Source organism: Anolis carolinensis, chromosome 5 (assembly GCF_035594765.1).
Source record: "Anolis carolinensis isolate JA03-04 chromosome 5, rAnoCar3.1.pri, whole genome shotgun sequence".
NCBI classification, from domain to species: Eukaryota; Metazoa; Chordata; class Lepidosauria; order Squamata; family Dactyloidae; genus Anolis; species Anolis carolinensis.
This window is the reverse complement of record NC_085845.1, coordinates 27494851-27521264: the sequence shown is the minus strand read 5'-3', so window position 1 is coordinate 27521264 and position 26414 is coordinate 27494851. Positions and strand designations below refer to the sequence as shown.

Genomic DNA, 26414 nt, shown 5'->3' with positions numbered 1-26414 from the left:
CAGTACAAGAAAACCGCACTACAAACTAGAGCTGACAGCTGGCACAACAAAACACTGCATGGAAAGTTCCTTGACAAAATTGAAGGAAAAGCTGATAAGGAGAAGACCTGGCTCTGGCTCACGAATGGGACCCTGAAGAAGGAGACAGAAGGCCTGATCCTTGCAGCCCAGGAGCAAGCCATCAGAACAAATGCAATTAAGGCCAAGATTGAAAAATCAGCTGATGACCCAAAATGCAGACTGTGCAAGGAAACCGACGAAACCATTGATCATATCCTCAGCTGCTGTAAGAAAATCGCACAGACAGACTACAAACAGAGGCACAACTATGTGGCCCAAATGATCCATTGGAACTTATGCCTCAAGTACCACCTGCCAGCAGCAAAGAACTGGTGGGATCACAAACCTGCAAAAGTATTGGAAAATGAGCACGCAAAGATACTGTGGGACTTCCGAATCCAGACTGACAAAGTTCTGGAACACAACACACCAGACATCACAGTTGTGGAAAAGAACAAGGTTTGGATCATTGATGTTGCCATCCCAGGTGACAGTCGCATTGATGAAAAACAACAGAAAAAACTCAGCCGCTATCAGGACCTCAAGATTGAACTTCAAAGACTCTGGCAGAAACCAGTACAGGTGGTCCCGGTGGTGATGGGCACACTGGGTGCTGTGCCAAAAGATCTCAGCCGGCATTTGGAAACAATAGACATTGACAAAATCACCATCTGCCAACTGCAAAAGGCCACCCTACTGGGATCTGCACACATCATCAGAAAATACATCACACAGTCCTAGACACTTGGGAAGTGTTCGACTTGTGGTTTTGCGAAACGAAATCCAGCATATCTATCTTGTTTGCTGTGCCATACAACGTTGTTGTGTTGATAATAATAATAATAATACTTTATTTATACCCCGCCACCATCTCCCCAATGGGGACTCGGGGCGGCTTACATGGGGCCATGCCCAGACACCATACAATATAACAAAATAAAACAACATATCATAACACAATATAACAGTGCAAAAATAATCAGATACATTACAGCACAAATCAGAAAAAACAGTAAAAAACAGGGCGGGCCACATGAACACTTAATTAAAAACTCGGGAGAGAGAGGCATACGAATAAAGGGAACAGGGATATAAAATGGTGGAGCAGTCTAAAGGATAGAATCCAAGGGGAATAACCAAAGAGGAATATAACATTTACTCCCCAAAGGCACATCGGAAAAGCCATGTTTTTAGATCCTTCTTAAAGGCTAACAAGGTGGGGGCTTGCCTGATCTCAGTGGGTAGTGAATTCCACAGTCGGGGGGGCCACAGCAGAAAAGGCCCTCTCCCTCGTTCCCACAAGACGGGCCTGGGATAAAGGCAGTGGCGAAAGGAGGGCCTCCCCGGATGAACGAATGAACATTATGTCCTAATGAACATTATGAAGTACACACGGGGACAGAAGTCCCCTTTTTAGATTTTAGCATGTCATTCTGCCTCCTGCAATGCCTATATTATGATCTTCTATGATCCAAAGGAATGCTTCACAGCAGCACATGTTGAGACAAACTCACATTTAACAGGCACAGCCAGAGCAGAGATCCTCAGAGGAAGACAGGACCCCGTCAAATATATCCTTTGTAAGAACCTGATCAGGAGAGGCAATATTAAGCATAGTAATGTCTCCAAGCACAGTTGAGATATTATTGATTATTTAAAAACACACTATAATATCAGTTTCCAATAAGAATTTTAAAATCTGCATAAAACTTCTGCAATGGCACATCAGAATAAGCCACTATTATGACTTAAGAGGTAAAAGGAAATAAGAATTATAGTGTATTCCAGAATAATGAAAAAGAACAAATAGATGTGGGAGGGGAATACATACAGCATATACTGAGCAGAATCAAAACAGACATAATTAGACAAGATTATGACTAACAATTTACACATTTCTAAAGATCATGAGTAACAAACTACTCTTGCAATTCAAAGACACTGACATCTCCTGGAATCAGTTGACAAGCCATCCACTTCCAGTAGTTTCTTTCTGTCTGCAGTCTTTCTACTCCCCTTTAAGAGCCATATTATGTGAAGAACTAACCCCTTATATACTATTTAATATTTTCAGTTTCAAAGGTCCTCATAACTTGTTACAGCATGGGAATATGGAAGAACATCTTGTTTATTGCTTCTTTCTGTAATTAGAACAGGGTCAAGCAGTGCTTAAACTTGAAATCTATAGCTAGCAAGAGCATAAACACCTCTGTGCCTGGACAATGCACTGGATGAAATAAATACAGACACACTTTTTATGAATCAGTTACAGTAAAAACAATAGAGTAGCATGATATTTTAAACCCTTATTTTGATACAAACATTCATGAATTAGACACACATATAGGGGATACATTCCTCCCATGGATATCTAACAACATGGATAATACTGAACCCTTGAACATACTTGAACTTGGACTTTATCTGCAGGGGCTCACAAACTTCCCGGTAGTTTTTTTGGCACATGGGTAAATAAAACCATGTATATTTAATCCATGCACCTTGCATAATATCTTATCCTCAGCTAGCAGCAACATATGAAATTATGTATAGCCAGGTTTACTATTTATCCAATTTCATTTACTCTGACAGTATGGTCTCAAGTAAAAGTCTTATCCATCATGGACCAGTCGACGCTCAATGGGCATATTTCTTTAACTGGAGATTTCAGGGACTGAGCTTGAAACCATCTGCATAAATACACATGCTTTGCCTCTATATACATGAATGTGCACCCTTGAACATCATGTGTGTATATATATATATATATATACAGGCAGTCCCCGAGTTACGAACATCAGATTTACAAACAACTCATAGTTTAGAACAGGGATGAGACAACAGGAAATGAGAGAAATCTACCCCTCGGAATTCACTCTTGAAAGAGTTATCATGGGGAAAAGGTGTCTGCATTGAAGCTTTATCACTAATCCTTGTTTCCACGACAACACAAATTTTTCACAATCCAATAATTACAGGGACAGAAAGTGAGGTGAAATCTTCTAAACTGGGGCACAGACAGCAAAACAAACACCACAGTGGTGTTAAATCTTCCCTATGCTATCCAAAGCTTTTGTGTGTGTATATGTATATATATGACTGGTGTTACACTTTCAAATTGTACCTGTTCCAACTTACATACAAATTCAACTTAAGAACAAACCTACAAAACCCATCTTGTTTGTTACTTGGGGACTGCCTGTACTCTCTTTGCCCCCACACACCTAACATAGCATACATGAGAGATCCAAATAACCATTCAAAGTGCACCAGGATAAGATCATATTGTAACCACTGTGAAGTAAAAGTTATTTGTCGGGATGCTAAAATGAGTGCTCTCTGCTTCTTTATTATGTACTAATGAGCAATCATTATACTTTTACTGTGTCCATCTGAAACACTTTACAATCCCTACTTTCCATGAATATGTCTCCCTCCACAACACTTTTGGAAATTACTAAAGCTATGTTTGTAAAAAAAAAAAAAAGCAGAGCAAAGTGCCAAATGACAAATTAAGAACCTGTTAAAACTAAATTCACAATCCTGCAAAGCTGAAGGTAAAACAAACCTTTTTTCCCACTGCCTTGGTTCCCTTTCAAGAGAGAAAAGGTGGTACATTGATAAATATAACATTTTAATTAAAATAATGCATGCTAGTTCTGTAAGAATTTGGTATTCCCAATCCAAAAATTAACTTCAGATTTGTTCCATCACTAATAATAATAATAATAATTAAAAAAATCATTTTTATTTATATCCCACTTTTCTCCCACGAAGGGACACAAAGTAGCTTCCAACATACTAAATGTAGTACAAAACAGTAGCACTTAAAACATATATAAAACATAAACCTATGCTTTTCTGACCATCTGCTGCTTTACCTGTTTATAATATCTGACTAAATGAAATTCGTGAAAGAACTGTGGTAATTTTTAAAAAACTGGCTTTTATTTATTTATTCATTTATTTTTGTGTCAGGAATCAAAGAATCATAGAGTTGGAAGAGACCTCGTGGGCCATCCAGTCCAACCCCCTGCCAAAAAGCAGGAAAATTGCATTCAAAGCACCCCCGAACAATGGCCATCCAGCCTGTGCTTAAAAGCCTCCAAAGGAGGATCAACTTGAGAAACTGCAAGTTGATTCTGGTGTAAGAAAATTGGACGCCTGCAAGAACATTGCCCAGGGGACGTCCGGATGTTTGATGTTTTACCATCTTGTGGGAGGCTTCTCTCACGTCCCCACATGGGGAGCTAGAGCTGACAGACTGGATCTCACCCTACTCCCCGGATTTGAAACACCAACCTTTCAGTCAACAGTCCTGCCGGCACAAGGGTTTAACCAATTGTGCCACTGGGGGCTCCTAGTGTATAATTATATATTATTATATATTATCAGTAGTAATTGTATTTAATATATTAGTATCATTATATTACAATATTATTATATACTATTATTATGTTGCACTATTATTATATTGTATAACATTATAAAATAATTATCAATATTACATGTATTTACAATATAATAATAATAACTTTATTACTGAAGGGACTTGGGGCGGCTCACATGGGGACGAGTCCAGTATCAACATAAGTTAAAACACAATCCGTTCATTAAAACAGTATAACAATATATAAGATAAACAAGATAAAAACATAAAACAACAACACATCAGGTACTTTAAATCCTGGATGTGAGTACAGTATATACAATCTATTATATAATTAGCATAGCACAATATTAACATTATATATTACTATATTGTACTTTACCACCACACTGCAATATTGGAGCCGTGGTGGTGCACTAAGTTAAACACTTGTGCCAGCTGGACTGCTGACCTGAAGGTTAGGTTGCTGACCTGAAGGTTGCCAGTTTGAATCTGTGAAATGGGGTGCGCTCCCGTCTGTCAGCTCTAGCTTGCAGGAACATGAGAGAAGCCTCCCAGCAGGATGGTAACACATCCAGGTGTCCCTTGGGCCACATCTCTGTAGACAGCCAGTTCTCTCACACCAGAAGTGACTTGCAGTATGTTCTCAAGTCGCTTCTGACATGATTAAAAAACTGCAGCATTATTAGTAACATTGATGTTCTATATCATATATAATTATTGTATTATTATACCATACTATATTATTGGATCGCCCGTTGGCACAGCAGATTAAACCGCCGAGCTGCTGAACTTGCTGACCAAAAGGTCAGCAGTTCAAATCCAGGGAGCGGGGTGAGTTCCCGCTGTTAGCCCCAGCTTCTGCCAAGCTAGCATTTTGAAAACATGCAAATGTGAGTAGATCAATAGGCACTGCTCTGGTGAGAGGGTAACGGCGCTCCATGCAGTCATGCTGGTCACATGACCTTGGAGGTGTCTACTGACAAGGCCGGCTCTTTGGCTTAGAAATGGAGATGAGTATCAACTCCCAGAAACGGAAACAACTAGACTTAATGTCGCGGGGAAACCTTTACCTTTCACTATATTATACCAATACAGAATCAATGTATTATACTATTAGTATTGTACAATATATTGTACTATATCATAAGTTGTAGTACAATTTTGGGGGTCTTTTCAAATTCAAGACCCCCAAAATGTATTATAAAACATAGCAGGCCTGTGCAATGGAAGAGGGGGCATTTACACAGTAGAACTGATGCAGTTTGAATCACTTGAACTCCCATGGAACCATGGGATGTGTAGCTTTACCATGTCTTTTTGGCCTCTGACAAAGCACCCTGGTGTCGTTCCAAAGACCAGTAATAAATAACATGCTGTTAGACTTCAGTTTTGATGAATACTTTCATCAGTTTGATATGAAATCAGTTGCTTTTATTTTTAAACTTTGTATGGTATAGAATCAATTTTCAAGACAATATTTAAAAAGGATGTCATATATTTCATAATGGTGCAACTATGTTGACCATATGACAAATTCCATGTTCATATTGCAGTGATTGCTCTATTAGACCTAGAAAAAGCCACATATGCCTTTGCAGGTATACAAAACCATATGTTTGTTCATCAGGGAAATACAGTTTTTTAAAAGCATGCAAGGAAACAGGCCGGGCTGTGGCGCAGGCTGGTGAGTAGCCAGCTGCAACAAACCACTCTGACCAAGAGGTCATGAGTTCAAGGCCAGCTCGGAGCCTGTGTTTGTCTGTCTCTGTTCTATGTTAAGGCATTGAATGTTTGCCTTATATATGTAATGTGATCCGCCCTGAGTCCCCTTCGGGGTGAGAAGGGCGGAATATAAATACTGTAAATAAATAAATAAAAAAATGAAAGTGCTGTCAAGCCGCATCAATTTTCCAGTGTGGATACACCCAAGCAAGGGCTGCCTCAAAGGTTGTGGCCTTGCTTTTTCTCTCTTCTTTTTGCAGGCTTGGGCAAACTTGGGCCCTCCGGGTGTTTTGAACTTCAACTCCCACAATTCTTAACAGCCTACCGGCTGTTAGGAATTGTGGGAGTTGAAGTCCAAACACCCGAAGGGCCCTAGTTTGCCCATGCCTGCTTTAAAGCCACCTGCCTTTTACAGGCCTTGCCTTGAACCAGCCTCCTCTCAGGCGAAAGAGAAGCTGATCCCACATCCCTTCGAAACAAACAGAAACAACAAAACAACCTCCTTCCATATGGGGACGGTTCGGTTCCACAAACTGCGAGGCCCTTTAAAAAAAACCCAAAACTTACCCGCCTCACGTCGCCTTGCCTCAGAAGCCACGGAAACACGAACCGGCAGCCGATGCGCATGCGCGCGTTTCTCCTCCTCCAGAAAGAAAGAGGACCGTGCGCCGCGCATGCGCGTTGCGCCGAGGCCGGCTCTAGCCAATGGGGTGAGGGGCCGGGAAGCAGAGTGGGCGGAGTCACAGGCGGAAAGACTGGCCTGATCTGCAGGTACTTATTGGTGGGCTTTTTGTGGAAGCTCCTTTTGCAGGAAAGGAGAGCTTTTACCTGCTTTGTGTGAAAGGGGTAGAATTAAAGAGAGAAGTCTCAATATTGGGCTGCTGTGAGTTTTCCGGGCTGTATGGCCATGCTCTAGAAGCATTCTCTTCTGACGTTTCGCCTGCATCTATGTGAGGTATGTTGGAAACTAGGCAAGTGGGGTTTATATATCTGGAATGCCCAGGGTGGGAGAGGCAAGTGTGAATGTTCTAATCGGCCACCTTGGTTAGCATTGAATAGCCTTTCAGCTTCAAGGTCTGGCTGTTTACTACCTAGGGAAATCCTTTGTTCTGAGATGTTAGCTGGCCCTGATTGAGATTCATGTCAGGAATTCCCCTGTCTTCTGAGTGTTGTTCTTTATTTATTGTCCTGATTTTAGAGGGTTTTTTTTAATACTGGTAGCCAGATTTTCTTCATTTTCATGGTTTCCTCTTTTCTGTTGAAATTGTCCACATGCTTGTTAATTTCAATGGCTTCAACAGAAAAGAGGAAACCATGTAAATGAACAAAATTTGGCTACCAATATTTTTTTTAAAAAAGCTCTAAAATCAGGACAGAAAATAAACAGCAACACTCAAAAAACAGGAGAATTGCAGACATGAATCAATCAGGGCCAGCTAACACCTCTAAACAAAGGATTCCCCAGACAGCAATCAGACAGGCTTTGAAGCTACAAGGACATTAAATGCTAATCAAGGTGGCCAATTGCAACATTCACACTTACCTCAAGCAGGCAAGCATTCTTTCTCCCACCCTGGACCTTCCACAGATATATAAACCCCTAGTTTTCAGCATACCTCACAGCCTCTGAGGATGCCTGATGTAGATGCCGGCCAAACGTCAGGAGAGAATTCTTCTGGAACATGACCACGCATCCTGGAAAAGTCACAGCAACCCAGTGATTCCAGCCATGAAAGCCTTTGACAACACAGGCTCAATATTGTTTAATGCAGGAATGGGCAAACTTTGGCCCTCCAGATGTTTTGGACTTCAACTCCCACAATTCCTAACATCCTTTAGGAGTTGAAGTCCAAAATACCTGGAGGCCCAAAGTTTGTCCATTCCTGATCTAGAATATTGATATACAGTGTTCCCTCACTACTTCGCGGTTCACTTTTCGTGGATTCGCTGTTTCGCAGTTTTTCGATAAACTCTAAAATAATACTATAAATAATGAAAAAATTACAATTTACAGCCTAAGGAAGGGAGGGAAGGATAAGCTGAAGGGAGAGAAAAGGAGCCCAAGTGGCAACAGGAGGAGAAGGAGGCGATTTATCAACACACAATTGGTTGATAAAGACTTAAAATAGTGTATAACTACTAAAATAATGTATATTAAAATAAACATAGTGTCCCTACTTCGCGGATTTTCACTTATTGCGGGTGGTCCTGGAACATAACCCCTGCAATAAGTGAGGGAACAGTACTCCCAATATTAATGTTTTGGATTTTGAATTTTGGAAGATTTGCACATCTTGGAGAACACTAAATTCATGTGTGTTTCATAGACACCTCATACACAAAGGGTGCATCTTCACTGTGGAATTAATGCCAATTGATTCCACTTTAACTGACGTAACTCAAAGCTATGATTCCATAGCAGTGAGCTACGGCAGTTGATGTGGCATCAAACCACATCAGGTTTCTGTGGCTGAGCAAAGAGATTGAAATCCTGGTCAAAGAGTCAAAGTCCAGTGCTCAATCCACTATGTCACATTTGCTCTCTCACGATCCTGCAGCTTGGTTAAAAGCTTTTGTTATCTTTATCTACAAGAAGAGTCCTCAAGGTGATCCTCATGACTTGGTTATCTCTCCACAGGAATGTTGTCTTAGACTTAAATTAAGAGTATGGAGAAGTGAGGATTTAATTCCGGATGAAAAACAGATTGGTTTTAAAGCATATCACTCCACTGTTGACCTCTGCCTGGTTGGTTCTTCTACATTTTGTACTAAGATGTCTGGCAGGGGCTTTATCACTTTCTGGCCCTACTGTTGCCTTACACTGAATTTCAACTCCCTAGTGTCCAAGACATCGTCCAATTCCTTCCAGTCACATTGGATGAAGGGAAGTGGTGTGTAAAATTTCCTTAGAAGGCATCTCTCCTACTGTCTCTTGCCCATGGACCTAGATGGGGCTAAATCAATTGTCAAACACAGGTTAGCACACATTGATTTTCAAGAGCTACAAAGCACCCTTGTTGCTTCAATTGCTGTGCTTACTATGCCCTTTTTGCCACAAGGTTATACTGGAAATGACTTCTACCTGAAACCTTGGAGGGCCACAGCCAGTTAATGTTCCTAGCATGCAGCTGGGTGGATCAGTGGTCTAACTCAGTGGTTCTCAAGCTGTTGGTCCCCCAGATCAACTCCCAATAATCCTAATAGCTGGCAAACTGGCTGGGATTTCTGGGAGTTGTAGGCCAAAACATCTGGGGACCCACAGGTTGAGAACCACTTGTCTAACTGTATAAGGTATCTTTCTTTTTTCTTAAGTTGAAAGATCTAATGAGATATTTCAGTCCCAACTCTTCAGATCAGTGGTCTTTGGCTTTAACCTGCTGTTGAAATATTATCATTGGATTTTTTTTTTTGCTTTACAATTAAAAACTAAGATATAAAAGCAGCAAAAGATAATTTTATTCAGGCATGCTTATGATGTATGATACAGTGAGATGTTGCAGCTAGATGCTAACAACCAAGTTCTTAATATTAGGTTTGTTTGAGTCCCGTTGAGAACCTGTTTCTTCCTGATCTGTATTGATATTATAGTGTTGTTTTCTGTCATTTTCTGTGAACTAAGGTGTTATAAATGGAAGAAGTCTTTTTCTTTCATTGTCCTCCATGGGGCAGGAAAAGATCATATGTGTTTGATTCCTCACTACATGATGTAAGCCATCACCACCAGCCTTCTCTGATTCCAAAAATACGTTCCAGAAAGCCATTCGAAGGAGATTTCTAGGGGATGTTGCTTTTATAGATAGAAGAACCGCACTGAATGATGTTCAGACAAAATAATTGAAGTAGAAGCAGTGCACTACAGTTCATCATCCTGGAGGAGTTTTGTGACCAGGTGACATGTGTGCCTGCTATATATGTTGCCCAATAGTTCATTGTCAATGGGAAGTTTCATGACTTCTGCTCTCCCTTCCCATTGTCTTTTACTTTTAAACTGACTAGCCTTTTAAAAGGAACTGTCCTGTGTCAAATAGGACATATGGCTAACTTACCCAATTCATTACATAGCTAGTTGATCTTTATCTGACCTATTGCTCACTTGGAAATTTAAATCATTATAAAATGAAAAAGTCATTTAGAGTATAGCCATACTTTAGCAATGTATGCACATAAAGTAAATCTCATAGAATTTGATGGAGCTGGCACTTACAGAATGTAGATTGCTCTTGGTCTTTAAAAAAAGCCAAAAGCAGTCAGGTGGCAGCATCCTGTTTGCATTTCAGGCAATACAGCCCAATCTGGTCTGATCTTAGAAGATAGGTATGTATCCCAAGTGAATAGAAAGAGCAGTGTTAACATGACTCCCTAAAATGTTTTTGACATCCATGGCAGAAATCATATCAAGTCACAACATTTGTTTGAAGCGATGCCTCAAATGTTTCCCCATATTCAGGTGCATAGTAACTGAAGCCAATCACTTCTGTTCAAGACAGCAAATGTCTCTGTTGTGGCGTTGGTGGTTTGTCTTCAAGTTGTCCCCCCCCCCCAAACTTATGGGGATGTTTTTCTTAGCCAGATTTATTCAGAAAGGTTTTGCATCTTTCTGAGGCTTTTTGTGTGTGTGTATGTCAGAAGTGACTTGAGAACATACTGCAAGTCGCTTCTGATGTGATAGAATTGGCTGTCTACAGAGACGTTGCCCAGGGGACGGCCGGATGTGTTACCATCCTGCTAGGAGGCCTCTCTCATGTTGGGATGCTGAGAGTGTGTGTCTTTGCCTAAGGTCACCCATTGGGTTTGAACCCTGGTCTCAAGAGTCATAGTTCAATCATGAAACCATTGCACCGTGCTGGCTCCCTAAATATCTTTCCCGTACCCTAAAGATTAGGAGCAATAGGCTTAGATTGTTACTTGTACTTCAGTATTTCAACTAATGAAAAGCTCTTTTGTTGTTCTATCATAACCAGTGTTAATATTAATATCATGTTTTTCCTTGACTAGCCTTATAGGTAAATATCTAAGTAAACAACTTGTTTTACAGGTACCCCATTGACTGATCTGGAGCTTTTTTAGTATTTTTGTTTCTCTTTTAAGGGTATTGTACCTGATGACTGGTCTCACCAAATGCTGAGATGTTTCCATTAAAAGATGCAGAACTCGGAGCTTTCACCTTCTTTGCTTCAGCTCTTCCCAATGATGTTTGTGGGAGCAATGGCCTTCCTTTGACACCAAACTCCATAAAGATCCTGGGGCGCTTTCAGATTCTGAAGACAATTACGCACCCAAGACTGTGCCAGTATGTGGACATTTCTCGAGGAAAACATGGTGAGACTTGACTCTTTCTCCTCACTGCTCTCCCCCTTCCCCCAACCATTGAGTGTACATTTAAGCGTGTTACAGCTATTATTCTATACATATGTTTCGGGACATTGTAGACTTCAAAGGCTAACAGCAGTTTGCTTTTCTCCATACTGACTCCGTTGTAGCATTCTTCAGTCTTGTCTCTTTATTGTTACACATAACAGACACAGATGTAGGGTGTTGCTAGATTGCAAAGCTTTGGGTATCCTGTAGTTCAGATCACACTCATAATTTTGGGATGTTTCCTTTTCTTTTTCACACTCTTTCTTTCTTTCTTCTTTTCCACCCCGACTGCCCATTTTCTTCTGCTTCTTTTTTCTTCTTTTTTTTTAGTGGGGGGCAGCTTGGTTTTCTTTTAAACCTACAGGCATCTTTCATTCCATTTGTTTCATAGATCCCTGTAATTCATCAATCTGTCTTTCTTTTTCTTTAAATCCTTAAATCTCCCTTTTGATGTTTGGAGTTTAAAAGAAATGTGCTCCACAGAAGACAGTCTCAACAATTCTCTCTCAGTTCTTATATTTTGGAACTTATCATTGAATCATATTTTATGGTAAAGATGTAATATAAACTGTAATTTACATCTTTTGATATATATCTTGTACCCCATTGAATGCTGCAAATTACTGAATGCTTTACCATATATTCTCATGTGTGAGCAGGTTTGCAGCCAAAATTAAGGATTTTGATTTGACCCATGGATTTTTTTCGTGTCAGGAGTGACTTGAGAAACTGCAAGTCGCTTCTGGTGTGAGAGAATTGGCCACCTGCAAGGACATTGCCCAGAGGATGCCCAGATGTTTGATGTTTACTATCCTTGTGGGAAGCTTCTTTCATGCCCCCGCATGGGGAGCTGAAGCTGACAAAGGGAGCTCATCCACGCTCTCCCCGGATTTGAACTGGCAGCCTTCAAGTCAGCAACCCAACCTTCAAGTCAGCAGTCCTGCCGGCACAAGGGTTTTACGCATTGCACCACTGGGGACCCATGGATGATAAGTCAAGGATCATTCTGCAGAGAGACAAAAGTATCAAGGCTGCCTCAGAGGGCTGTATCTTGTCTAGTTTTCCCTTAACATTCTTTGAAATTGGGAAAATGAATGTAGATCTCCTTTTTCTCTTCTTTATATACCCTTAGTTCAAAAAATATATATCTAACATTAATTGAGAGGGAATTTGTCTTTAGTTTGGCTTCAATTTGACTTTATAGGACAAAAGAAAGGAAAACAGCAAGGAAGATAAATCATACGGGACCAAAGCATCCACCTGACAATTAGTATCATAACCTTCTGGTAGATTTGCTTCTCACCAAACCAGTTTCCCACATACCTTCAGAAATAATAGTGTCATCCTGAACCGCAGTATATGATCAGTGGTGACTTCTGGCCATTTGCACAGTTTTACATTGACTAGTTCAAATATTTATGCCAAACTGGTAGAAGGCAAATGACAATATAGATCACCCATATTGTCCATAAAAGAGGTTAATGTGTTTTCTGTTATCAGTTGTGAAGGTCATCAATTTACAGTTGTTGTAGGAAAGATGCTTATTTAGGTTTTCCAAGCAGATGACAGTTTTCCCATCCAGAGATAAAGAGACTTTGGTTCTCAAGAAATTGTGGACTTTAGCTCCCAGAAATCCCAGTGAGCACAGATAGTGGACATGGAGTATCAGAATTCTAGTTCAAAACAACGTGAGCTCAAGGCTCCCCTCTACTGATTTGAGAGAATCTTAAATCTGTCAAAGTTGTGAAACTTTCTGTCTTTACACATCAGTTCTGTATAAAGGTAGTTCCTGAAAAACTACCATAGTGAGTTTAATCCAAAAATTGGTGAAGGGAAGATAGAAGGTCATGGCTACCATTCATATTCAGGGGTATGTGTGCTGAGAGATTTGTGTGCAAAAAGAGCAATCCTTCCTCTGTACACAACTTACCTATTACAATTAGCTACCATATTCTTAGATATGTGTTTTCCTAATACACAAGTGTTCGGTTTCCCCCATACTTTCCGTTCCTTGTTCTGTTTACATCGTTCTCTTCCCCCTTCATTTGGTTCTGATGTTGGATATCGCATGTGGCTGGTCTCTTAGGAATGTTATGTTTTTATGTAGAAAATCAGATCAGAAGTCAGGTTTTGCCTGTTTTCTATATGCTATTTGAAACTGATTCAAGATGATTGTTCTTCTTTTGTATTTTGGCATCAGCTCCAAAAGAGAAAGAAAATGGCTATTACACCTGGGATCGGTTTTGTTAGTTTAAAGTGAGTGAGTGTATGTGTGTGCACACACTGAGAGTTTTGTTAAACCAGCTTTAGCTCTATAGTTCAGCAGAATGTCTGGCAAAGTGGAATGCAACAAATAAGCTTCACATTGTAAATCTATTTTCAAGGAGTGAGGGTTATATGAAAAATGGCAATATTCTTGCAACTGCACAGTGTGTTATGATATAGCAGATAAAAGAAAACATTGAGCTTGTTTCTTTGGAGGTTTTTTAAATCAGCAAAGCCCAATGGTTATAATTCTCAGGGTATAGCATTGTGCTGTTTTGAGCATGAAGTACATCACATCTGAAGATAGTAAAGCATTTCATAGCTGGGAAATGAGAAGAATTTATCTTTGTGCTCACAGATTCATCACATTGCAAATAAAATATATATAGTAACAAGATAACATTTTCAGAAAATCTTCCAGGTGACTGTGATGTAATAATATTGGACTCAATCATCTGCATTTTGTATCAGCATGAGGTTCTGGAACCAACAAACCCATGGGTAATGAGGGCCCACTGTATTTACGAGTATATTCCACCCTTTCCCTGGTCTGGGACTCATACATTAAAATGGACACAACTGAACATTTACATTCACACTGGTCTCCAATAGACAAGAGTTCTTTCTCCCACCCTGGACCTTCCACAGATATATAAACCTTCCTTGCTTAGTTTTTTCAATATACCTCAAAACAGGGGTCCTCCCAACGTTTTAAGCAGAGGGCTGGGCTGGTCCATGGTCCCTCAGAGTGTTGGGGGGCTGGACTATAGTTTGAAACAAAATACAAACCAATTCCTCTGCACCTTGCACATGTCTTATTTGTAGTGCAAAAAACAACAACAAAACCAAAAAAATGGAAGAACAATACAATATTTAAAAATGAGAACAATTTTAACCAACATAAGCCTATCATGATTTCAATGGGAAGTGTGGGCCTGCTTTTGGACAATAAGATAATCAAGTTAATCAGGATTGTTGTTGTGTGCCTTCAAGTCATTTCAGACTTTGGGCAAGCCTAAGCCTAAAACCGAGGGCGGAGCCCAGGTAAATGACCTTGGAGGGCCACATCTGGCCCACGGGCCTTAGTTTGGGGACCCCTGCCTCACAACCTCTGAGGATGCCTGCCACAGATGTGGGCGAAGCGTCAGAAGAGAATGCTTCTGGAACATGGCCATTCAGCCCGGAAAATTCACAACAACCCTGTGATTCCGGCCATTAAAGCCTTCGACAACACATTGTCTTTGTGTTTTTTAAATGCAGTACTACAGATTCTAAAGTAGCAAAGGGAAAATTAATCACCTTCTGTATGCCACTGCTTCTTAAGCTGTGGGTCCTGGCCCCAAATGTGGCCCCTGAGCTCAGTTCTGGGATCATGAAAAATTTGGCAGCACAAACCTGTTAGTGACAAAGTGTAGTGTTTATAGTGGACTCTGCAGAAAATACAGTGAGACACACAAACACAGACAAAGGCAAAGGCTTCTCCTTTCATTTCTGGCTTCTGGAGGCGGTGCTTTTCTCTGGCTCTGGGAGAGGTGCTCTTTTTCCATTTCCAAGCTGAGGAGCCTGCATCGTCACCTCCTGGTTGTGTGGGCGGCATGGCTGTTGGTGCGTCTTTATGCCTTTTCCTGCCAAAGCCGTACCTATTTATCTACTCAAATTTGCATGTTTTCAACCTCTAGTTTGGCAGGAGCTAGGGTTAACAGCGGGAGAACACACCATCCCACGGATTTGAACTGCCGACCTTCAGGTAAGCAGTTCAGCAGAACAAGGATTTAACCCATTGCATCACCGTGGCCCCTTAGACGAATCAGACTCCCTTTTTTCATGATACTGCACATTCGAGGTACATTATGCTAGCGAAAAGAAATTTCAACCTATGTTTCAACTCATTTTTTCCCCACGTATTATATAATATAATGGTCTGATTTTATGTCAAAGTCAAATAAGTAGATATCCTTGTCTTACTGATCTTAGGTGTTGTATGATGTGGTTTTAATTTAAAGCAATGTGTGAGAGAAAGTGTTTCGTGTGTATGAGTACCGAGATACTAAACCTGTCTGTATCTCTCTTTTTTTCATCAGAGAGGCTAGTGGTTGTTGCTGAACACTGTGGAAGAAGCCTGGAAGACTTGCTTCGAGACAGGAAACCAGTGAGGTATGGTATCAAGAAAAACATAGCTTAGAAACATGCAAGCTGAAAGGTTTATCTACTTTAACTGACATACTCCAGACACACTTTTTCTTTTAAAACATTAACTACCTTTACAGGTCTATATGGATTCAAAACTGACATCTTCCAGTGCTGCTTTATCCTTCTGGCAACCAGATAAACACATGCTTAAGATGAAGTATATATTTAGTTCTGGAAGAAAAGAAAGAGAGAAGAGATGTTTAAGGTTTTATCGTGAAGGTTCTGAAAACTGCCAACCATTGCTCCTCATATATCTTGTTTCTGTTTCAAATATTTTTTTTCATCAAAAGTGGAAGGCCCCTGAAACATACTGGAGAATACAGATACAGTTCTTTGCATGTTCTTTGTGAAATCTTTCATGCTTCTATAATCAATAGTGAATTTAACTTTGACTAAAAAAAAGAAGACTGTGCATTATAAGGTTTTCTTACAACTTTTGTTTGGACAAAATGACAAATGTTGTGCAGAACAGAAATTAAAGCATTGGAAATAGCCTGGGACATTTTCTGAGGGGAATGGGAAATTTCTTCCTCCTCCACTCCAGTTACATAAACTGGGCAGATTTGTGCTTGAAGTATCCTATGACACTGCAGTTGGGAACTTTGCTACCAGGAGTCCCCATTATATTCATGCAAACAACTCAATAAAATTACAGAATTCATAATAATTAGTTGATCAGTTGAACCCAAAGAGTGCTCCCCAATGGCTCCTCCACATCTTGGTTCTGCCCTGTGCCCAGTGCTCTTCATCATTTTCTTGAATGACTTGGATGATGAAATAGAGAGCCTCTTTACATAATTTGCAGATGACACTAAATTAGGAGGGGAAACAAAGGACGGGATCAGGATTCAAAATGACTTTAACAGATTAGAGATCTGGGACAAAATCAACAAGGATAAATGCAAGGAATTACGCTTAGCCAGAAAACATAAAATGCACAGATATAGCATGAGTGATACCTGGTTTGTCATATGAAAGAGATCTAGGGGAGCATCTACACTTTAGAATGAATGCAGTTTGACGCCACTATAACTGCCAATGCTATGGAATCATAGAATTTGTAGTTTGGTGAGGCAGTAGCACTCTTTGGCAAAGAAGGCTAAAGATTGTATTTTTTTGTAATTTATAATAGTCTTTTAGAGTTTATTGAAAAACCGCAAAACAGTGAATCCACGAAAAGTAAACCGCGAAATAGTGAGGGAACACTGTATACAAAAGGGTGATGGTATACCCTGCCTTGTCAGTGAGACAATGTATTTATTTACAGTATTTATATTTTGCCCTTCTCACCCCGAAGGGGACTCAGGGCAGATCACATTATATACATATAGGGCAAACATTCAATGCCCATATACACATAGAACCGAGACAGACACAGAGGCAATTTAACCTTCTCCAGAGGGGATGTTCGATTCTGGCCGCAGGGGGGAGCAGCTGCTTCATCATCCACTGTGACGGCACTTCCTCATTCCAATGTCGTAAATTAGTTAAATTTGCCTCCCCACTTTATAAGTGGTACCTTATTTCCTACTTGATAGATGCAACTATCTTTCGGGTTGCTGGGTCAGCAAAGAGGAGGGGCTATTTTTAATTTTTTTAATTGATGGGTGCTCACCCCGCCACGGGCTGGCCTCGAACCCATGACCTCATGGTCAGAGTGATTTATTGCAACAGGCTGCTCACCAGCCTGTGCCACAGCCCGGCCCCATTCTGGATGTTATTCTAAATTTTAGAGGACTTGTTTATGGTTGAAAACTTATTTAGGGAAACAGGTTCAGATCAGATCTCAAAATGGATTCACAATTCCCACTGACATTGCAAGCCACCACTGGAATATATTGAGTAGCAAGCACATATCTCTTCATGATGGATCTCAGAGCTGGATAGTAGAGTCTGATTCCTTTACTTCCAACAGTATGCTAAGCTAGTATTAAAGACTTCTAAGCCCTGTCACTGGAAAATGTAAGTCCCATGTTATTTATTTGTTATGTGGAAACTAGAACGTATTACCTTTAGGTGAATGGTGTTCATTTCCTCAGATTTTTTTGTTCTCTGATCTTTTCTCCTTGTTGCACTTCATGTCTGATGCTTGTTTCCCATGTACTAAATAAAAATTGCTAGGACTACTTAATAAATCAGGGAAGGGTTAGTTCTTAAAATGAAAGCTGTTGCATAACAATTTTCATAGCAATAGTTTTGGCTTTATCTGGTTTTGTGACTCTGGGTGCAAATCGTTGTCAGCTTTAGCCTCACTTCAGGTTCACGTTTCATCTTCCTTCTGTATCTACACTTCAGGGTTACAAGTAGTGCAAATTTTTATCTCCAACAGATATATATAAGCCTTGGTCAAAAGAGCCTCAAGAGCCATCATTTGAAAAAAAAAAAAAACAAAACAAAACAAACACAAGATAAAATGTAGAGATTTTTATTGTTCTGCAACCTTTCTGTTGACCATCTGAGTTGAACTTATAGAACTCATAGACAGCTAATGATCTGTGACCTCAGAGATATCTTTTCTATATCATGTGGTTGTATCTCTTTTTCACTTTGTATTCCAGGGTAGAAATATTTGGCCAACTATATGTTTTAGGCAAGCAAGCATAGTCAATGGTAAAAGAATATGGGAATTGTAGTCTGAAACATTTGGAAGGCAAATGTTCTCTACCCCTGTTGTGGACTCAGATCAACCATCATAGGTTTCATTATGTGCTTATTCCTAGACTTACTACTACATGGTCCCTTTCTTTTTTCCTGCCTAAGGAAAATTTGAAAGCTACAAACTTTAAAAGTTACTAATTCAAGACCAAGAAATACTGTCTTTTCAGAAGCTTGAAGAGTGAATACACTATTCCTTGTAATTTTAACAACCATGTAAGGTAGATGAATATTATCTCTGTGTTGCTAGAGTGGGAGGGGAGGAGGTGAAGTTGAGAGATAGCAACTGATGGAAGTGGGATTTTAAGTGGGTGCTATAGGCCAGACTTTTGGCTCCCAGAAGTGCTATTAAGCCCAAAAGGCAAGCTGTAGCTCTCTCTTCTCTGGTCTCAAATGATTAATCCAAACTTGTGGTTCTTCAAGTTTCTATGGACCCTCACTCCCATAAGAATTTCTTGCATAGTAGATGGTAACGAATGATGGGAGTTATAGTTTGACAACAGTTATTTTAACTAAATACTAACTGCAACATCAATTACATCTTCACATTCTTCAATTCCCTCCTTCATGAGAAAGCAGAAAGATTGGACTAAATTTGCAAGTATATGAAGGAAAACACCAAACTAAAAGAAAACATGCCAAAACACTGTTTCCTGCCTTTAAAAAAAATAATTGGGTGTTGAGATCATTAAATGTAATAATGATTTTTGCCATCCACAAGCTAACCTATGCAACACAATTTCATCTTTATAGCAGCTAAAAGAGTAACTGCTTCACCTTAAAGAGACATCCAGGGAGAGCAACTAAAATATTTCCCATTGCTTTTCAGTTAATTAACATGGACATCTTTTGGTTTCTTTCATAAGACCTTTCAAGAGACAGAAATAATTTACAAAAAAGTAATTCCCAGTTATGCCATTCAATCCATTTTTTGTCAATTAGCTTTTCAGAGAAATATTTGGGTTCATTCTCCCTCTCTTTCAATCTCCCTAGCCCCCTCCCCACATGTTTCGATTGCTTTAGTTCATGATAGGAGCACTAGTCTTATACCCCAAAGTTGATATGCATGTTATTGTAATTAATTTCATAAACTGTTATGGAATGGGAGAAGCTGTCCTTATGGTTTATAGATTAATTCCTCTTACACTTGCCAGGAAATAAGTCCTTTGCACCTGTATCACAGGCTGATGTCAAGTCAGCAGGAAATCTTCTGTTAGCCTGTTACTGAAACTGAAGATATAGCATAGTGGATGGTCCGTCTTTCCATGCATATTGCAAAACAGCAGGCTCTCCAGCTGTCTAATAGTTATTTGCAGTTAATCTTATGAAGTCATGCATCATTATACACATTACATATGAGCTAACGTTTACATAGGTGTTTCTGCACAGTCTTGATTTAGGTCCACAAGAAGATCCGTCTTTTCCTGTCCTTTTCTTTTAGAGGTGATATTTCATTACTTCATTAAATGATGCTTAGAAGAACGTATCATAAGTTTAAATCAGAACTTTAGATATCTAAAGTAGTTGCAGGCTTGAAATATTGGGCTGGTTTCAGCCTAAATTGCCCTGGTTTATTGTAGCTCATCAGGAAGCTAAGCATTCCGCTTGAAACATTAGAACACACTTTTCTTTTATGATCTGTGTATCCCCAAATGCATCCAGCATGGATAATTGAAAACCTTTGCTAGATGTCATGATCTCCAAAGCTTCTGGAAATCATATTATTCCTTCTGCTCTCCTTTTCTTGTTAAAATTATCTGGGTAAGAGTATATAGATACCATCTGAGATAGTAAGTGCTCATCACCCAGACCAGGTTGATTTTGAGCAACCACCCTCTTGTGTTCAATTTTTCATCATATTGTTTGTCCTTCTAAACCAGTGGTTCTCAACCTGTGGGTCCCCAAGTGTTTTGGCCTACAACTCCCAGAAATCCCAGCCAGTTTACCAACTGTTAGGATTTTTGGGAGTTGAAGGCCAAAAACATCTGGGGACCCTCAGGTTGAGGGTCTAAACCCTGCTAGATTTTTTAAAATGTTTGTGTGGTTCATGAGTATAAGTCATTTTGGCTCACTTTTGTCTATATTTTGGTGATATGGAATAGGATGCTAGCTGTGGATGAGTCCAATAACTTTACCTCTCTCTAGTCCTTTCCTTCAGACTGTCATTTGGAGCCTTCGCATTCTTCTCTTAACAAAGGTCCCTGGTGTGTGTGTGTGTGTGTCCTTAGTGTCAGCACACAAATTATTTGGCTCACAGTTCTGTCACTTCAGTCTGTCCCCAACTTCAGAGAACCTAGACATTATCATGTTAGGCTTATGATTTGCCTGTATTTTCTCATCATTGGTTCTGTGTTATCGTTTTTCCCTATCCACAAAATTCATTGATACTGTAACGTATCTTATAACTGATAGTGATAGGAACCTTCAAGCTGAAATTGCCTATCTGTAGGATTGCTTTGAAAGACTGCAATCCTTTGTGCACTTGAGTGTAAACCTTATAGACCACAGTGAGGTTCACTGGGTTAACGTGTGTTAGATTGCACTGTAAATTCTGGATAATTTCATTTCTGTTGTGTAATTAACAAAGACTAATGGAAATTTAGCTTAATAATTAGTAATCAAGATATAATAAATGTTTGAAAATAAATGGATAAATGTTAGCTGTGGATTAGTCATTTGAATCTGAAATATAAAGTTGGTATTAATAGATATATAGTAAGACAGTCTAATAAAAATCTTGACTGCTTTTTCATTGGAATAGAATTATAAAGCTTTTTCTTATGAGTCAGTAGTTTAAAAATGAACTGTTTGGATAGGAAAAAGTAATTGTTTAAGTACATGTAAATACACATACTGGATTCTTCATTTTAACTATGAAATAGTGTTTAAAATTCATCAATGTTTGTTTAATTTGTCTGGTTTTGGTTGGTTGCCTCTAGCTGGGTTCATATATCTCATTCATGCAGGCTTAGAGTAAACCTGACTGTGTTCAGTGGTGTTTAATTCCCAAAAAGTATGTGTAGGATTAGACTCTTAGCTGTTTTTGAACATAGTAAATCACCTCTCTTTTGTCGCTGGTTGTATAATCTAGTGGTACAGAAATTTCAGAAAGCATGTACAGCTGTTACAGTTGTGAGCATCTAAAAAGTAGTACATCTGCATTTTATTCTCTTTTCATACTATTCTTTAAAACACACTTTTGGGGGGGTGGTGGCTTTTTTTGCCATCTTTTAATTTAAAAGGCAAGCAAATGCAAGACAGAAATGCTTAAGTGACTTTTGGCACCTGCATTGAGCATGCTGGATGACTCTAAATTTGTGAGTAGAGTGGTCATAATATGTCTTCAATAAAATATAGTTGTCATATGTTTCGGAGGTTATGGTTTTGAAAAATTACCAGTGAACCATCAGAGAGATACAGAGGTATATGTTATACATAGAGTCTTTGATCGGAAGCAGACTGTGTCTGCAGCTGTTTACTAGCTCAGTTGAAAACATGATCGGACTTGGTTGAGTAGGTTTTATTTGCTCTTATTAAACTATTGTCTGCTGTCTGGATTAGAGGTCCTTGTTCCACCCTTCACTAAGTGTATTCTTACTGTTGAATTATGCTGCAAAAATCAAATTGGAGAAACGTTTTTCAAAAGATAAACATTGTAAGGTAAAGGTAAAGGTTTTCCGCTGACATTAAATTAAGTCTAGTTGTGTCCAACTCTGCGGGTTGGCGCTCATCTCCATTTCTAAGCCAAAGAGCCAGCATTGTGCGTAGACACTTCCAAGGTCATGTGGCTGGCATGATTGCACAGAGCACTGTTACCTTCCCATCGGAGCAATACCTATTAATCTACTCACATTTGCATGTTTTCTAACTACTAGGCTGACAGAATCTGGAGCTAACAGTGAGAGCTCACCCTGCTCCCTGGATTCAAACTGCCTACCTTTCGGTCAGCAACTTCAGCAGCTCAGGGTTTTAATCCACTGTGTTACCAGGGGTTCCTGATAAACATGTACAGTAGAGTCTCGCTTATACAACGTAAATGGGCTGGCAGAAAGTTGGATATGCGAAAATGTTGTATAATAAGGTGGGATTAAGGAAAAGCCTATAAAACGTCAAATTATATTAAGATTTTACAAATTATGCACCAAAACATTATGTTTTACAACAAGACTGCCACTTGTTTGGGAGTGTGGCTGCATTGTGTTGTTAATGAGCGTGTTGGTCCGCTGCGCATTGCTGCCTAGAAAAACAGCTGTGGATCTGGGCAGGAGGCAGACTGCGTTGGATAATACAGAACATTGGATAAGTGAAGATTGGATAAACAAGACTCTACTGTAGTTTGCATGAATATAGAATTTATTTTATTATTTTATTACATCACTTCTACCCCGCCCTTCTCACCCATCAGGGGACTCAGGGCGGCTTACAATATAAACATACACATCAAAAAACAGTTTTCATCAAATTTAAAAATCTATCAAGATTAAAAATTACAATAAAATTAAGAATATACATTAAAATATACATAATTATACATTTAAATATACATTTAAGGCACTTTCCATGTCCAGGTGGGGAATGTGTATTAATGAAAAATGGAATAAAGGAGGTACATTTTCCAGTCTTAGAAGTGTACAATTCTGGTTGAGAAGCAATAAATGACATGGTTTCAGTTTTTAAATTGAGTATTTGTTTATTACTTATTTAAGTTATACCCCAACTTTCCCCTGAAATAGAAATCAGTGTGACTTGTAGTGTAGAATTAAAGCAAAATGCACTTAATCCACATAATCCAATATGTGGCATAAATGTACTAATGTGAGATATCAGTCTGTGAAAAGAAAACTGCAAATTTAAGTGAAATACAGGAAGAAAATTTTGGGATAAAAATAGATTGAATAAATGGATTTTAAATATAACTCTTTGAAAAAGAATGCTTTTATTGTTCAAAAAGGAAGAACTTCCATTGGAAGAACTGAAGAAATTAAAAATAAACTTAAGGAAACTCTTTATAGTTCAAAACAGAGTCTTTCAAAACTAAAAATAGGATTTTTGGAACTAATTCCTTCATTTTCATTCAGGTTAACATTAACCAGAGGCAAACCTGGACTACATTGCTGAATCTGTTGCTGTCGGAAATGCTAGTTTACCTGCGTGAGTGGCAGGAGAAAAATAAATCTATTTTTAAAAACTCTTTTTTAACCTAAGTATGACAAAACATATAGTTTTCCCTTCTAATCCTTTTCCAGAAATTCCATTTCCAAAACAAAATTTATTGAAATGAAGTCATGATGCAAGAAAATCAATTAGTCATGTCTTGTTTATGTAGTATCCAATATGCTTTTTTTAATTAGTTGAATGTTTAGTAAATATGAAGTTGGAATTGAAACTGGATTGCAAAATAACTTAAAACTAAAACAGAAGGTATTATTTGGAGGGGCTTGAGAGGTAGATTATGAGTGTCAGCAGCTAGGGTCAGAGGAAATATAAAATCAGGATGAATTTAGCTAAATCAGGGTTATTTTGATGTCTGAACCCAAGCCTGCCCACAAAAACATGTCTTGTAAGGAAGCAGATAAACCAGGATATCAAATAGCTGATACTGGTTTTTTCTACTTTGAAAAATAATTTAATTTAAGTATTTTACTGAAACAAACATAAACAGATCACCTCTCAAAGAAGTTCAGATTGATGTGCATTCATTTCTTGCATTACTTTCCCTGCATTTTGGAAGACTTTATATGAAATAGCCTTGTGCAAATATGTACAGCTTAACCAGTGCTTTGGGACTGGGAGTGATCTGTGGGACCTTCTTGACAAGTTCAACAAATTCCTGTCCTTCTTGTCGGCTTCAGGATTGCTTACCAATATGAGTTAAAAGTGAGCCAGAGAGTGCTCCAAAATGTACATGAAATGTATTTGAAGCTGTTGTTTTGACCACTACTTCACCAGGATAAAGTGGCAATATAATGGATAATTTTCAGTGGAGAAGTCGTGTTTTCAAAAGGAAACGATGTGTGATCTTTATCCCATTTTTCTTCATTTTTGTGGAATATGTTTAAAATGACATACAGAAATATTAATATATGTGTTTTAATGATATAAAAAAGTAAACAGTAAGTCACCTTGAGGACCCACAATTTTGTTAGTGCAGGTTGATACCAGATTGCAATATTTTACAAAATTATTGTATTGATAATTGTTGTGGCCAAATGATTGTAATTGTAACGCTTCTGGTGATAAGCCTTTCTGAACTCAGATTACTCTTCTTTCAGGGCTGTATTTGAAGCCTTACGAGCGGGATAGGATCTACCTAGCCTTGTGGGGAATTGAGGATTATTCCCGCAATGAGATAGTAGACTAAGACCTAGTGGAGGAAGTTTTAAAACATCACTACAGGTTGAGCATCGCTAATCCGGAAATGCAAAATACTCCAAAATCACCCACATTTATGGCTGAGATAGTGACACCTTTGCTTTCTGAACTATTATAAAGCAAAGGTGCACTAAATTATTAAAAACAATGTATAAAATTACCTTCAGGCTATGTGCATAAAGCAGAGCTTTCCAAACATTTTTGTTGGTGATATACTTTTTAGATATGCATCATTTCATGACACAGTAATTCAGCTTGACTAGCTAAAATTAAACCAATCCCATATAAGAGATGCAGAAACATACATACATTGTAAGAGTGAAATGTATGGGGACACAAAATATCTCGTGAAAACCTTTCATTTATATATTTTTTATATTTTATTTCATGTAGTCTCAGAGGTTTCACTTTACAATTGCATGATACACCTACATACTATAGCCAACACAATAAAGTGTCACAATACACAGTTTGGAAAGCTTTGGTGTTTGATCCATAAATGAATTTTATGTTTAGACTTGGGTCCCATCTGTAAGATGTCTCATTATGTACATATATGCAAATAGAGGTATTCCAAAAGCAGGGCGGAATCCAAAACACTTCTGGGCCCAAACATTTTGGATAAGGGATATTCAACCTGTACTAAAATGGAATAAAGTAAGTTAATGAGCAGAGAAGAATTAACACCAAGGGCCTGTCTGAATAAAAACATTCACAGCTATAGAAAGTGGGAAGAGGACTGCCATGAAGGTCAGTTTACTGAAGTGTGAAGTTGCCTTTGCCTGTTGGATTAGTGCTGAAGCTTTAAACTAAATCTGGTAATAGTGAGATTCTCTAAAGTCAGGATTCTATCCCCATTGATGATCTATGCTGGCAACTCCAGTTCTACTTTGGAGTTTGCTCTGCAAAACAAATTGAATTTGACTAGCTTAAAAGTGTAGCAGAAGGAATTTGAAAGGGAATGTTTTAATAAATTTTCATTAAATAATTTTCATGTGTTAAAATTATGTTGTGTTGAAACCAAGAGTCTAATTCTGGCAGCCTGCTATGTCAGCACTTTTTCGTGGCTTTGCATTTTATTAAATCAATATAATCCTTTTGGCTTTGCTAGAAAGGAGGAAGCTGTGGTAGACCATTCAGGACACCCCAACACACATTTTATGATTTGCACAATCTTAAGTTGGAAAATAGTATACAAGGTCACTCTACACAATATTATGTATATTCTGAAGGAAAGCAAAATAATGATGAAATTAATTAGTAATTTCCTGTCAGGAACTCTTCAGGGGGGGAAAATACTTCGAGAGGATGATGCTAATAATATGAATTGCTTGCTGTTTTAAAATAATTGCAGCTGAAATAGCACAAGGAAACCCAACAACTCACTTCCAAATATTTT

The 26414-nt window shown here is 38.8% G+C and overlaps 2 protein-coding genes across 5 annotated transcripts in view; one reads left to right on the top strand and one right to left on the bottom strand.

Annotated features, from left to right (window-relative positions):
• aimp1 (aminoacyl tRNA synthetase complex interacting multifunctional protein 1) overlaps positions 1-6888 on the bottom strand; it is a 41985-nt gene extending 35097 nt beyond the window's left edge. Inside the window, exons 1-2 of one of the 2 annotated variants that reach the window (XM_062982623.1) lie at positions 6743-6821; positions 1575-1648 (exon numbers count right to left, since the gene is read on the bottom strand). In XM_062982623.1, coding sequence (XP_062838693.1) covers positions 1575-1576 — 2 coding nt within the window. In that variant the 5' untranslated portion in view covers positions 1577-1648; positions 6743-6821. Of the gene's footprint in view, positions 1-1574; positions 1649-6742 lie in introns of both variants that reach the window. The other variant, XM_062982625.1, reaches the window with a different exon arrangement.
• Positions 6840-26414, top strand: part of tbck (TBC1 domain containing kinase) — a 114791-nt gene continuing 95216 nt past the window's right edge. The window contains exons 1-3 of one of the 3 annotated variants that reach the window (XM_003226388.4): positions 6840-6946; positions 11264-11494; positions 15880-15952. In XM_003226388.4, the coding sequence (XP_003226436.2) occupies positions 11302-11494; positions 15880-15952 (266 nt within the window). In that variant the 5' untranslated portion in view covers positions 6840-6946; positions 11264-11301. Of the gene's footprint in view, positions 6947-6997; positions 7131-9015; positions 9152-11263; positions 11495-15879; positions 15953-26414 lie in introns of those variants that run through there. The other 2 variants (XM_062982622.1, XM_062982621.1) reach the window with 2 other exon arrangements.